We start from the raw sequence: 14,813 nt of genomic DNA, 5'->3' as shown, positions 1-14,813 counted from the left end.
AAGTTTTAAAAATTGATAGTTTTCTTACTCAAATGCGCCTCTTCGCTTCAGAAGGCCTTTATTCACCCCCCGGAGACGTGTGGAGCAGTTATATGATGGATAGATGCACTTTTATGGACTTAAAAATGACCCAACAATTCACTGCCATTATAAAGCTGGGAAGAGCCAGGACATTTTTTAATTAAACTCCGATTGTATTCGTCTGAAAGAAGAATGTCATAGACCTAGGATGACTTGAGGGTTAATTTTCATTTTTAGGTGAACTATCCCTTTAAGTGCTGCCTTCAGTGGATGAAAGCCTGTGGTTGTTCTAGTCTAGGTTCTAGGCTCTAATCAGCCTCAGAACATTTGCTGTGTTTTCTTTGTGAATGTCTCATGTTTCTACTCTAATTCATCTTTGTCACCACAAAGAAAAGACATTGCTGCCCCATGATAGAGTCCGGTGAGACTTGTGTGACACTTGGTCCGAACTGACGTCTCATCTGCACATCTCGCCTGTCTCTCAACCGCTGTCTGCCACCATGTCACACATACCCGGCAGCTCGGTCCGGGACCACATGAAATGGGTTAGTCCTCTCCTCGTTTCATACATGTGTATGTTTTTTTTTTTTTGTGTCTTATGTTGTCTTTGCTTTTCGCTTTAATTCCCAAACTCTTCCAACAACAGCTGCTCTTAGTCTTATATTCTCCGTTCTGTATTTGTTTTCTTAAGGCAGGGCTGTTAGGTTGTGAAGCGGTGCTGTCCAGCATGGCTCTGATGCAGGCCAGTTCCATCGGTGCTCCTAAGAAAATGATGTCGCCGCTGGGTCCAGCTTCAGGACACGGATCTGCCCAGAGGGATGTACAGGACCGTGGGACGCAAGGACACATGGTCTTACCAACGAGCATGACCTGTCCTCCACTGGTTAGACACATTCAGATTAGTGTACAGCTGCAAATAGGTTATTTTGTGCCATCTGTAAAAGTTTATACACTTCATATTAACTGACGATCGACTGAAATATCGCTCAATCTATTTAATCGTCTCATACTTAGACATTTTCAGATTTGGCTCAGTTGAAACACTGATTGGACGATTACTTGAGACATGATACGGATTTTGGAAAGTTGTAATGTATCTTTTAACATACCTTTAGATGTTAATTCATGTTTATTTCGCGCTGTAACGGGCATTAAAGCGGAGGAGATGATCAGTTCACGTGAGCTGCTGCTTCTCTTAAGCTGAGGCGCTACTGCGATCTGTCACACCACATTATACAGCGCCAAAACGGTATTTAATTTTTAAAAATTTCAAAATAAAATTTTATTTGAAATCTGAGACTTCATATCAAAAGTAACAAAGCTAAAGATTATTATTATTTTTTTTTTGTATGGGAGGCGTGCTAGAATGATCCGTTCATTCATCATCTGAAAACGGGATGACTGATCGATTCTTGGGATTTAAGAATCGATATCGGTTCCAAAAAATGAGAATTTATTAAAATCGAAAAATCTATATTTATTTACCTAGCCCTAGTGTTTTACGCATTGTTTTTTTCAACAAACCACCATATAAAAGATGCTTTATCAGATTTGAGATGAACTGCGGTGCAAGTGCATGCCGAACCGAGAATGGAGAACCGTTTTTACACCGTTACACCCCTAACACCATGTCCTAACTACACGCGATGTGCCGCGACACGCGATAAAAGGTATCTTAATTTGAGTTTTTGTCCTAACCAGCCGCGCTGGAACAACAACACAAAACATGGCAATGATAATCTCAGGTAATGTTTATGTGATTTATTTATATTAAAAGTGTGCAATGTGACTTTGAATATCATTTAGTGCTCCCAGCTTTGTAGCGTAGTCGTACTAAAAGCAACAATGGAGAATTGACCTCATATCTTGAAATTAAACGCATTGAAACAAGAACGTTCAAACTGTGAACAAACAAGCATATTCAATGACAAAGATTGTTTTAGCAACTCTGTATGTATTTTTTACTAATGCTTAAATGGTGTAATATTTGTGAATTTGATTATGTACTTATTCATTTCTTTGCGAGTGCCGGCAAGATTAATCTCTGGTGCCGCACACTTGCCCGCGAGAGCCCGCCCGCACGCTGTTCTGATTGGCTGTGGCTTTTGGACAGACATGTTGCTTGTCTCTGGAATCTTGTCGCGTGTTTTTTTTTCATTTGGAAATTGGGCATGTCCTCCAGTTTTTGTTATTCATTCTATATTTCTTCTGAAACTAGCATAGAAAATGTTATAAATATACAATTTTCCTTTAATAATTGAACATACTAATTTGCATAATTTTTTACAACAAAAATCTGATCATTGGATAATGCATTAAGAGTCAAGGGTTTTTACTTAGGGGATTTTGTATATATCTTTTTTTATCACTCCATAGATCAGAAAATACTGTCAACAGCCAGAAAAATACATTATTTAAAAAAAAAAATTATGAAGAAAAAAAAAGTATAAAATCAGGCAAATTAAATTTAAAAATCTCCTTTCTTAAAACCTTAAGAATATAGATAGAAATAAAACCCTACATTTATTTATTTATTTTGGGCAAGTGAACATTTTAACACAAAGAAACATAATTTACATCTTTTTTTGACAGTTTGTGCGGTTAATCCACAAATAAAAAACAAAAAACACAACAAAAAACCCCCACAAAAGACTTATATGTAATGTGCAAAGTTATTTTCCCGTTTGCCCAAAAAGGAGTGGGAAGAACTTTTTTAATCCCACTCCCATTTCTCATAAATCATATAACAAAATAATAAGCTTCCTTTTTGTTTTCATTGGACCATTACTTCATATCATTACACTTGAGGACGAAAAGTAACTGTTTTATCTTTGCTAACTTAATAATTAGATTGCAATAATAACTATAAGATACCAACAATGGTAAGGAAATTGTACAGATACCAACACTGTATCTGTACAGTGTCTGTAAAGATCTGTAAAGATTGATGTATGTAAGTGTTGCAGATTTCTACACTTTTAAATGCACTCATTCAGGTTGATGTTAAAATGTATTTCAGAAATCTCAACCCCACCTATTTCAGAGATGGTAGTTCCTTCAAAGGTTTGTAATTTATGTGTTTGTGTGTCTGTAGCTTCTGCGGAAGGAGGGTGATTTTACAGCTCCTCGACTGCTGGATGAGAAGGAAATGAGACCCAATGAAGACATGGGGCTGAAGAAAAAGAACAGGAAGTCGGGAACACCCTCAAAAGTGAGAGAGCAGGACGGGCAGGCGGGGAAGGTCAGTGTGTGGGGGTGGGCGTGTAGTGTAGTGTAGTGTGTCAGTCCTGTGAATGCATTGTCAGTCGGCCACAAATAACACAAAGTTTACTCCAATACTCAGTGAGACATTTGCAGTGTTGTTTGGTCGCATTGGAGGGTTTCTGACAGTATTGTAGAGAATGTTTCTTCGGATATATAACGTAGCACGCATTTGGACGGGCTGTCCCTGTATGGTAATGGTGTGTTAGTGTTGTTGTGGGGGAGGAGATGGCTGGTTTGGGTCGGGGGGTGGGGTGTCTGTACAGGGAGGGGACCGCCGTAGCACAATAACTGTTATTGTGTTTTCACGGCAGCAGTTTCTACTGTGATTTTTAAAGGGCTCTGATGTTTTAGGACAGGAAATTAATACCAGAAATGTTTTATTTTTTTGTGGGGAAATGTTTGGTCCCCAAAACATAGGGAGGGAAAATGGCTTCTAAATCATACTATTGAGGTTTTTTAAAAATATAAAATAGCATAAGTTTTCTGTGATGGTTAGGGTTGTGAGAGAGAATATATAGTTTGTACAGTACAAAAATCATTGTCTATGGTATGCATGTGTCCATAAAACATGCAAACGTGTGTCTACAGGTTTAGCTCTACTTGTGAGCAGGGCTGTATTTGAAGGGGGATGGCATCCCCCTTGTTGAAAGAAAAAAAGACAAAACTCATCCCCTCTGTAAAACCACCACCCCCCTTACCATCCCCATTAGATTGACAGTGTTGTGTATTATGTAGAACGTGACATTTTAAAATGATCTATATGATAATTAGCATACTATAAATAACAGCGATTGACCAATCAGAACTCAATATTGTAACGCGTTGTGCAGAGTCAAGCAAGCTTTTGTCATTTTTCGTTCTTGTTTGAAATGGCCAGGAGAATGGTTCAAGCTCATCTTTTGATGTTCTTTAAAAAGAAGAGAACTAAAAATATATGATATTTCTTTGATTAGTGTTTAAGGACATCCCCCTGACACATTACAAAGAATAATGAACAGGGCTGGGACAAAATATCGACAGGGGAATATATCGTTGTCCTTCTCTGTGATACTGTTGCTAACTTGGACAAACAAACGGAGTTGCTAACCAGTGTTGTCAGATTGGGTGGTTTTTAATTTGATTGTGCATGTAAAAATGGGCTTGGGCGTGTGGACAAAATTTGGACCGGTTTGGGGTCAGTGCGGCGGTTTCAAACATCTGCATTTTATAGTCAAATTGGTTAATAAACAACTCTCAAGTGTGCATGTACTGCATAAAATCCGTCATCATGACACACACAGGCCCACGCAGAGTCAGCTGGCTGGTGTTGACAACGAGCACGCACTTTCAGCCAATCAGCAAGGCAGACGTGCTCATTCAGTACATGACCTGACAGGTTTTTAGCGCGATAACTCATAGCTGTTTATTTAAGTAATCATTATGCGAAAGTAAGTTGTATCTACAATAAAGAGTGGGAGAGTGATTACACCTGTGGTGTGAGATGTTGACTCGAAGACTCTTTATAAATATAACCAACTCTGAGAGCACAGTTGACTGACTTGAATTGAAATTGAATATGGGACTATATGACTCTTGTCCATCATCATGTGAACACTGACCAGGAGTCCAGGAAATCTGCAAGTTTCAAACTGTCTAGTCTGCACTCTACTCATCCCTGACAGCTGCTGAAAGAGGTTTGAATAAACAATCAGTTTTGACGGTGCTAAGTGCGTTATGTTCTATTACTTGAAGCCAACACAGCCCTATACTCCCAAATATGTAACTTAATTCATGAAAGACATACTGTAGTTCTCAAAGCGCAACACAAAGGTAAGCGCATTGTTGTTTTTTGTTGGCGGATTATCGTACAGTATTAATAAATGATGCAGTTTGGCAGTGGTTTGTGCATGTGTAAAAAGCCTGCTAATGTCGTTGTTTTTTCCGATCTCTTATATTGGACACTTTTTGCACTTTAATCGGTTTATTCTTACTGTTGACATTAAAAATCGCCGGTTATTTCTTGATTGACATTTTGACAGTTTCCAACTGGACATTTTAGTCATATTTGCTAATTCCATTTAATGTATTCCCAGTTTTGATTCGTTTTCCTGGAAATTGTTTTATTTTATTTTGTCATCAACATTGTTTTAAGGAGATAAAATGGTACTTAGAATTTTATTGCCATACCAATCAAGGTTTAAATCACATAATTTTGGCAGTTAGGCCTAAAGTTTTGGGCGGGTTTTAGGGCTGTAACGATTTGACCAAAAATAAAAACCTCAATTAATTGAACATTTGACCTCGATTACGATTAATGAACGATTATTTTGCTTTTTTTTTTTTTTTTTGCCCTCAAGTTTTTTGAGTAAGTTCCTGATAACGCATTTACTTGACAAACTTTACGAGCACGAAAGTGAAAGCGGCTTCGGGGCTTGCGAGCGCCGTCTCTCTGTGTGTGTGTGTCAGCGCAGCAATTAACTGACCTGTATAAACTGTGTAAAACATGCAGTTACTATAGTGATTCTGGGCATCTATAAACACAGATAACTGCTCCTGCATCTCTGTGTGCCTTCAAACTGCACTTGATGTGACTGACGGGGCGGAGTCACGTGAAAACCGAAATAACCCACATGGGAAAAATACGTCGGTTAGAGGTTCTGAATGTCGGTTTCGGTTATTTTTCGATTAATCGTACAGCCCTAGCGGGTTTTTTCTTGGAGTGGGCTGGTTTCGGGAATCGTCGACCCAATCTGGCAACACTGTTGCTTAACTGTCTTATGATGACCCCTGTCAGTTTGAAAACCTTATCCCAACTTTTTTTGGACACAGAATCTAGCGGGCCCCGTCTGATTGTTTGCCAGACTTTACTGATGGTTTATTGCGTCGTTTTTCCTCTCCAAAAAAATCACTGTAAGAGCTGAACAAACAAAGCATGAGAAGTGCCGGCAATGTCTCATTCACAAACGCTCTCTCTCGGTTGCATTATCATTAACATACACAGCAAATTACACAAAAACACTCATACAACTAACAGTAAACAAAAATATTTTTGATGTCTTAAGTGTCTAAACTTTAACATGGGAGAGATACAAATTTGACTCCCTTTTGGAGTCTGTCTCTAGCGGCTAGTCGGGGAGTTTCAGTCACTTCAGTGTTGGCTTCGAGTGAGACGGGGTAGAACCATAGACTGTCAAAAAATATGGACGTAGTGTCAGTGACGTCACCCATAGGATTCTGAAGAGCCGCTTTGAAGCGCAAAGTAGGGACGAGCTGGCAGTTGCCATCTTGTCAGTGCCTCACTCCCGGATAATAGAAAATGGGCAAAGAGGCGGGACGTGGGTGGAGCTGACGTGACGCGATACGGACTACCGGCACATCCGGGAACTTAACTGTTAATTTCGTCAACGCCCCTTTTTAGGGGAAAATAAACTAGACTTCCTATAGACTTCCATACAAAATAGTGGCACAAAACAACGTCCGTACACAGCCGGCAGGCTTGAATAACTTAAGAAATCACTCAGATTAAACATGTCAAGTAATTATATGTCCACCCTGCCTGCCAAGAGCGTGAAAGATACATCCACAAACTTAATTTGGTCAATTTAAAAACATCTCCATTCATTCACCAGCTCCATCAGCTTCAAATTGGTGTAACAAGTGAATGATTTTACTTTTGCTAGTAAACATCTTTAAATGTATATATTATGTCTCTATATTTAGAGTACTGAGAGCACTTTTCTGTCCAGCCATAGTTACTAGCCTGACTTAACTTCCGATAGTATCATACGTACTTCATGATTCAAAAACGAAGTTAAATCATTCACTGGCTTACCTGGTGAATCGATGAGGTACGTGTAAATGTCCGGGTAAGACACCTCTGCCCACTGGATGGGGTTGTTACACCAATTTGACGGTGGGAGAATGAAGGGACATGTTTTTTAAACTGACCAAATTAAGTGTGTGGATGTATCTTTCACACTCTGTGGCAGGCAGTGTGGACATACAATTACTTGACATGTTTAATATTGGTGATTTCTTAAGTTATTCAAGCCTGCCGGCTGTGTACAGACGTTGTTTTGTGCCGCTATTTTGTATTGAAGTCTATGGGAGTCTAGTTTATTTTCCCCTTAAAGGGTAACTAAACCCCTGCTCAGAGCTTAACTCCACCCACTGGCAATTTTCAAAAAATGCTGGAAAAGTGGGCAGAGCCCGGCGGACACAGAGGGGACGAACCGAGGGCGGGGCTGAGCGGAGGGCGTGCACCTGAGACCCGCAGTGACGGATTGATTGACAGCTGTCAGACTCGCGAGTCGCAAAGATGGAGAATGACTGGAGTGACGCCAGCTTTGCAACAGAGCGGTCATTTCTCCTACCTTCACCTGAAGTGGAGGAGGGTGGATTGTCTGTAGACATAAACCCGGAGCCTTATCAATGCGAGCCGCTGCTCAAACTGCGTTAACTCCCGATGCCGACGATGCTAGTGAAGCAGCCGCGCAAGAGAACCGACCTAATCTATCTGCGTCCGCGGCAACCACTTTCGTGTCAGGGTTTGAAAGCGCGTCTCATGTATGAAAATTATCTGTACACATGACGGGCGGCAATAAAATCGCAAGAAAAGCCTGACGTGTACTGACAACTTCATTATTTAACCGTATTTTCTTCAATACAATGTTAAAGCATGTGTCAAGTGAGTTTCATTCATAATGTTTCCACTTCATGTAATATGACAGTTCATACTGGAGTAAAGCCGTTCTCATCGTGTGATTGGGGGAAACATTTCTGAGGGCGTGGTGAGCCCGTGCCAGGGGCGCGGATAGTGAGCCGTTGGAGGTACCATCCTACGTCACGATGTACCACAACGTCCAATAGGAAAATTCAACTGCAGTAGCCACCGTTCAACCTTAAGAGGGCAGCACTTTGGCGGTTTTACACCATATTTTATAGAATTAAAACACTTTATACTCAAATGTCAAAACATTTACTCGAATCAATGAACAGCATTAATAAAGCCCTAGTATTACAGATCATTAACTAAAAAAAGTTGGTTTAGGGTTTAGTTACCCTTTAAAGTGGGTGTGAATGTGTTCATAGACATTCTATGACGTTGTGCGTATGACTAACAGACAGCAGATAAATGGCTATCCACCTGTCACTCAAAGTGACCACGCCCTAAATTATGCAGGACTTTAAAGCTTTATATAATGTAAACGAATGAATTATAAAAAAATTCACCCCCTCACAGTTGTCATGAAGGGCAAAATTAGCCGTATAGACCAAAACCACAATTTGTACCAGGCTGTAAACATGTGTTTTTCTGCTCTAAAGTTGGGCATTTTAACATGGCACTCAATGAGATTCTGCTCCCTTCTGGAGCCTGTCGATGAATTGCAGTTTAAGTCACTCACGTATTGGCTTCAAGAGAAACTGTGGGAGGTTGCCTAGAATGCTTAGGTTGCTTAGAATGAGCCATTTCTAACTACACACACCCCGGGTTGCTTTACAGTTAGGGCTGGACCAGAATATTCAAATATTTGAATATTCATTTGATGGGTTGGTATTCGATTTTCAATTTTGGGATTCGAATATTGTTTTTTTTTTCGCAAACCCGGCCCCCCCGAAACGGTCCTCATTCGCGCTTGAATATGTTTACACTATAAGCCGTTTTTAATAGGATTGGACAGTTGAATAGGAACCCAACCTTGTTATACTTAATAAATATATTTGCTGCTTCTTAGCGTTCCCTGCAACGGAGTAGCTATTCTCTGTCAAGAGCGCACAACTGCATGAGCTTATATGGAAAAAGCGCTTGCCTGAGCTTGCAGTTTGGGTTAAGCTGCGTTGGTTTGACATTGTGGAAAATAGAATAATAGAATCAAAATGTATTCGCCTTTCTACCCTTTAGGGATGTGACAGTGAGAGAATTTTCCCTCACTGTCACTTTACAGTACCTGTGCACTGTGCGGCCGTGACTGAATGACGTCGGTTTAGAATTAGCCCCAGTTCGGGGGTTGGTATCTTGAATGGTGGGTTCATTAGCCTATTATTCTTAATGAAAAACACAACAACAAAACAGTACAATGACAAACTCCCTTAAATAGGCACTTTTACATTTTGCGCTGTAGATATCAAATCTTTTGCGATCATCTTGTCAGCTCCTCACTCTCGTGATGAATGAAATCTGACTCCTGTTCGGCTCACGCTGCACGTTCAGTTTTTAATTGTAGTTAATCTGTTCTCTAACTGAACTAAATGATTTACTACTATGATATGTCAAAATGACGGTGGGGGGCGGTGCCGCAGTGGGCAAGTGAGGTAACCGTTGTCATGCCTGAACACTGGTAATACCAACTATCACAGCAAGCCTATTACCCGTTATTATCAATCTAAATGAATCTACTGCAAAATATAGGAGCTTGTTACTGGCAGTGTTGGGGGTAACGCATTACAAGTAACTTGAGTTACGTAATAATACTTTTTCCAAGTAACAAGTAAAGTAACACATTACTTTTCAAATTTACAACAAAATATCTGAGTTACTTTTTCAAAAAAGTAACGCAAGTTACTTTTTCATTCATTTGACTGACAGCTCTCCTGCCCCCATGTTGAGAAAAATAAGTGCAGAGGCGTTGTGTGTAAACATGAGGGTTATTGTAGTTCTAGACTAAATGTGAGCATTTATTTATCTCACTTGCACAATAAAGATTCTGTACTCCTCAAAATGAATAAAATCAGTCAAATGCAAAATCAGAGTACTATGCAAACCTCCAATAATTAAATGTTAAATAAAACAACTATTTTTATGCATTTAATCTACCTTTATATATAATTTACCAATGTCTTGCTGCTGACCTTTGATGATGAAAATTACTCGATGTTTTGTTTTTATTGGTAACTTTTTTCTCCTGCATCCTATTCTACCATTATCCAGAATGGCAGCAGAGCTACGCCCTCTACTGTTCATGCGGGAATCTGCATTTTTACCTCAGCCTGGGGCTTATTTCAATTTTTGGTATGAAGAGGTCTTTACCGTTGCACACAAATATAACTTTTTTGTTATAAAAAAACAAAAACAAGCCCAGCCCAGGTGAGAAAAAGTAACGTAACGCATTACTTTTCTTAAAAAGTAACTAAGTAACTCAATTAGTTACTTTTTAAGGGAGTAACGCAATATTGTAATGCATTACTTTTCAAAGTAACTTTCCCCAACACTGGTTACTGGGACGTAACAGACCTGTGTGTTTTGTAGCTTATTACTAGTGCAATGACCATTCTCGAAACATATAAGCCCTGCCTGTGTGAGGCGCGCCGCTTCTCGAGATTCCTGCCTTTATTAGAGAGAAGAATATGTTCAGCCCCCTCCCTCCGACGCTTCGAATATTCGGTGTTGATCACTATCGAAGCTTCGAAGCACAAATTCAGACCAGCCCTATTTACAGTGACTTTGCCATTTTGTGCTGTCATATTTCTACAGTAAACGGACAAACTTCTCTACAGAGCGCTAGCTACTCTCTGCTGTCTCAGGCGACGACATCTTTGTCCTGTGTTGGCCACCGTAGCTTCTCTATGTGCTTCAAAAGGGAGGGGTGGGCGGTTGCAATTCAGAACCGCGAAAATCTACACAAAGCACATTGAACTGATTTGTAATTTTCCTAATGATACGATGAGTGCCTTGTCAGTGTTTCATGCATTTAGTGGTAAATGTATGATATATTTGAAAAATAATATTTGTATGTTTTCTGGATTTTACTCTTATGCATGCAGTATAATAAAAAAATATATATATATTTTTTTGTCCTTTGAGAAGCATGTTTTCACAGTTGTTATTGTCTGTTTTGCTATTGTTTTCTCCCTTCCTGTCCTGTCCTTTCTTGTATAACTGTCAGTGATATAGATTCATAAGTAATAATAATAATTATGTCTTTTGTAGAAGGGATGTACAGATACCTTTAAAAAAAAAAAAAAGGCAGAGTACGAGTTGCGACAGTTTTGGGTACTCGCCCTTATTGAAAAGTAAATCGTACTTGCATGGAAAAGAGTGATCAGTACATTAAACATTTCTTCCATTATTTTCCCTTATAGGCGGTTGTGGATGAAAATGGAAATTGTCCACTTTCAAAAGTCCAGAAGAACTTTATCTGTGATCACTGCTATGGGGCCTTTAGGAGTGGATACCACCTGAAGAGACACATTCTCATCCATACTGGTATGAATATCACAGCTTTATGGACTCCTGCCAGAGGTGTAAATATATGTACAGTAACAAATACATTCATGGATTATCCACATATAACCTCATTGACACGCATCCACATTTTCACACATATTTATTAGGGGTGTAACGATACACTAGCGTAACAATTCGATACAAATCGCGATACTCAACTCACAATACGATGCGTATTGTGATATTTTAAGCCAAAATAAAGATTTTTTTGTTTTTTTTTCAAAAATATAATTTTTTTTGTATTATTATCGGGACCCACAAATATTCCCCCATTGCATTATTATAAATATAATAGGCGTATAATAGGCCTTATAGGCGGTTGTGGATGAAAATGGAAATTGTCCACTTTCAAAAGTCCATATATATATATATATATAATATTTTCAAAATATATATTCAGTTCATTAATATCAGATAAATTAATAAATCAGCTCATAAATGTTCACAGAAAAGACGGCAACAGCTGTCACTTGTAAGAGCCAGTAAGGAGAAAGTAAACAACAACAGATTTGATGGTGAAACCCCGTGATTGAATTAGATTCAATTAGTTTTAGATGGACATACAGCAAACAGGGACAGTTTGTTTGCAGTTTTTGTACTATTCTCTCATTCCTGCACAACACAGTAAACTGAGCCTTGGATAAAACAACTCTATAACACGAATCATATTGTTTACATCAATGATACATATCGTTGCATTTTTATATTGCGATATCTCGATATAAAGATGTTTCATTACACGCCAAATATTTATCATGTTATATTTTGGTGATATGTCAGTGTGTTCTGTTGTTTTTCTCACAGGAGAAAAGCCGTTTGCTTGTGCTGTGTGTGACATGAGATTTATTCAGCGTTATCACTTGGAGCGACACAGCCTCACTCACACTGGTACGTCTTCATCCACTTTACATCTGCTATCTGACTTTTAACAGTGCGTGTTACCTTCAGAAGAAGTAAATAATGTACTTATAAGAGGCAAATTATTTGTATGCGAGCAATAAATTATTGGACTTTTGTGGTTTATACATAAAATACCCAAATGTCCAAATACCAGAAGAGAAACAAAAGTTTTCTTAAAACTGCACTACAGAAGACTCCATTATTGAGCAAATAAGTGTTCAAATGTGACGAATCACAGCTGATGTAAAGCTGATTTCATGTTACTGCCACAGATAATGAAAGTATGGAAACTTGTTTCTGCCATGAAATAATAATAAAAAAAATAAACAATTTACTTTTTTTCTCAGAATTGCGAGATTATTTCTCGTAATTGCGAGTTTGTATCTTGTAATTCTAGAGCTGCACGATTAATCGTTAAAATATTGTGATCTCGATTCAAACGCCCAAACTATCTTATTCCTAAATGACGAAGGTTCGCCTGTCTATTAATCTTTTGACAATTACGATCACAGTGAACATTCAGATCCGTGTCGGGGGGGTGCAGTTTTCATGTTTAGGTATGAAACCGCTTTACAACCACACAATATCATTATTTCTAATAATTCAAAATATCGCAGAAGTTTATAGTTTGGATATAAACACTGGTGTCTATGGTAGCCATCAAAAAGTAAATCACCGTTTGAAAGTAACTTGACACTTCAAATAAAGATTGTATCAAATACATCATTACACCAGTAGGTGGCGACAAGTGACTTTTAAAATGTGTCATTGAATCATTCATTCAAGACATTTGTTCAAAAACGTTGATTCATCCAATAATGAAACGAGTCACTGAATCATTGTAGGGATGAAACGATTACCGGTTTCACGATAAACCACGATAAAATTTAGTGACGGTTAGTAATATCGTATAAAATTTTATTATCATTAAAACCGCGTGTGATTATCACGGTTGTGAAAACTCGCGGTAAATCTTGTCCAGTCAGCGTCAATCTGGCGCACCGCTGTTTTCTGAATGAGGAGAAATGGCAGAAAGCAGTGACAGCACTCGGGGGATTGTTCTGCCTTCTAAAAGGACCAAATCTGAGGCGTGGTCATATTTTGGCTTTTACAAAAGTCCTGAGGGAAACTTAATCTAAGATGGTCACCCTGTCTGCAAACATGCCAGAAGAAAGTCGCTGTAATAAGGAAAACACTTCAAAACTACGAACGCAAGGCAAGTGGACTTTGACCTCAATACCAAAACTACGTCTGGGAAATAATAACGTGAAGCGAACGAACAAGTTCAGTCAAGACTAGGGTGACGTTTAAGGGATAATAATCAGGGTTTGACATTAACAACCGCCATTTGCGAGTGTAACGTTATTTCGGCTGCACACTAGCCACTCTGACTGTTGAACTTATAATAGTCTTCTCAAAAGCCATCTGTTATAATCGCGTTGCGCATTATAAGCACTTACACGTGTTTATATTGAGTTTATGAATGCAATATCTCATAATCAGAGGCGTTCAGATTAGCGGAGTTTTGTTCAGAGCGCGCGCCGCTCACTCGCTGAAATCTGCACTCAAAGCAGAGAAACGTGTGCTGTACGCAGGAGATTCATTCATCATACAGTGGATGACTGCTTTTGTTCTATTTCAGCAGCGAAAATGGTTAAAAAAAAAACACAGCAGAACCACAGCGCATCTGATATGACTGGCATAACGCTGGCGAATTTAGGGACCGTCTCTAAAGTTACACACAACATTGGTAACGTTATACACGTTTCAAACTTCAATAGCATTTGAAGAGAATGACAGTCATAAAAAGACTGTAAAGTGTTCATCTAGGTGCCAGGTATGATGCACACATTTTGATATTTAATAAAATAAACTGTCAAATCATATGGAAATATGGATATGCATTATTTCACTAGGATACTGTTTGGGCTCTAACACAAAATATGCTAGATTTAAATGTGTCTGATAGAACACTGATGAGAATATTGCTTGGGAATATATTTACAGTGATAATATTAGAGATTATATTTACGACAAATTATTATTATTTATGTGTTATGCGTTGCTATTGATGACGGCCATTAAGGAAGGAAATCCCACAGAATCTAGCTTAAAAAAGTGCTTAGAGCTGCTTTAGTTATTTGTTTTTGTTGAATTTCAAATATAAAACTTGTTGAAATGTTTTAAGTGTGTGCATCTATTCTTTTTGAACACTTTCATTTCGTTTGAACAAAACCGTGATAATATTGATAACCGTGATAATTTGGGTCACTATAATCGTGATGTTAAATTTCCATACCGTTTCATCCCTAAATCATTGATTCATTAATTCATTCAAGAGATTTGTTCAAAAACGTTGATTCGTCCAATAATGAAACAATTAAATCGATAGGTGTGTTCGACATCGGCTGCGGCCGGATGCAAC

The 14,813-nt window shown here is 38.6% G+C and overlaps 1 protein-coding gene across 27 annotated transcripts in view; it reads left to right on the top strand.

Moving 5' to 3' along the window:
- Window positions 1-14,813, top strand: part of znf740a (zinc finger protein 740a) — a 49,894-nt gene that overhangs the window by 1,424 nt on the left and 33,657 nt on the right. For 16 of the 27 annotated variants that reach the window (XM_079845009.1, XM_079845019.1, XM_079845012.1 and 13 more), the window contains exons 2-6: window positions 412-566; window positions 713-904; window positions 3,116-3,262; window positions 11,344-11,467; window positions 12,293-12,376. In XM_079845009.1, coding sequence (XP_079701135.1) covers window positions 522-566; window positions 713-904; window positions 3,116-3,262; window positions 11,344-11,467; window positions 12,293-12,376 — 592 coding nt within the window. In that variant the 5' untranslated portion in view covers window positions 412-521. The remainder of the gene's footprint in view (window positions 1-411; window positions 567-712; window positions 905-3,115; window positions 3,263-11,343; window positions 11,468-12,292; window positions 12,377-14,813) is intronic. The other 11 variants (XM_079845015.1, XM_079845016.1, XM_079845031.1 and 8 more) reach the window with 2 other exon arrangements.

This window comes from Gobio gobio, assembly GCF_949357685.1.
Source record: "Gobio gobio genome assembly, chromosome: 19".
Classification (NCBI taxonomy): Eukaryota; Metazoa; Chordata; class Actinopteri; order Cypriniformes; family Gobionidae; genus Gobio; species Gobio gobio.
Note: the sequence above shows the minus strand (reverse complement) of the source record. Positions and strands in the feature narration are given on the sequence as shown.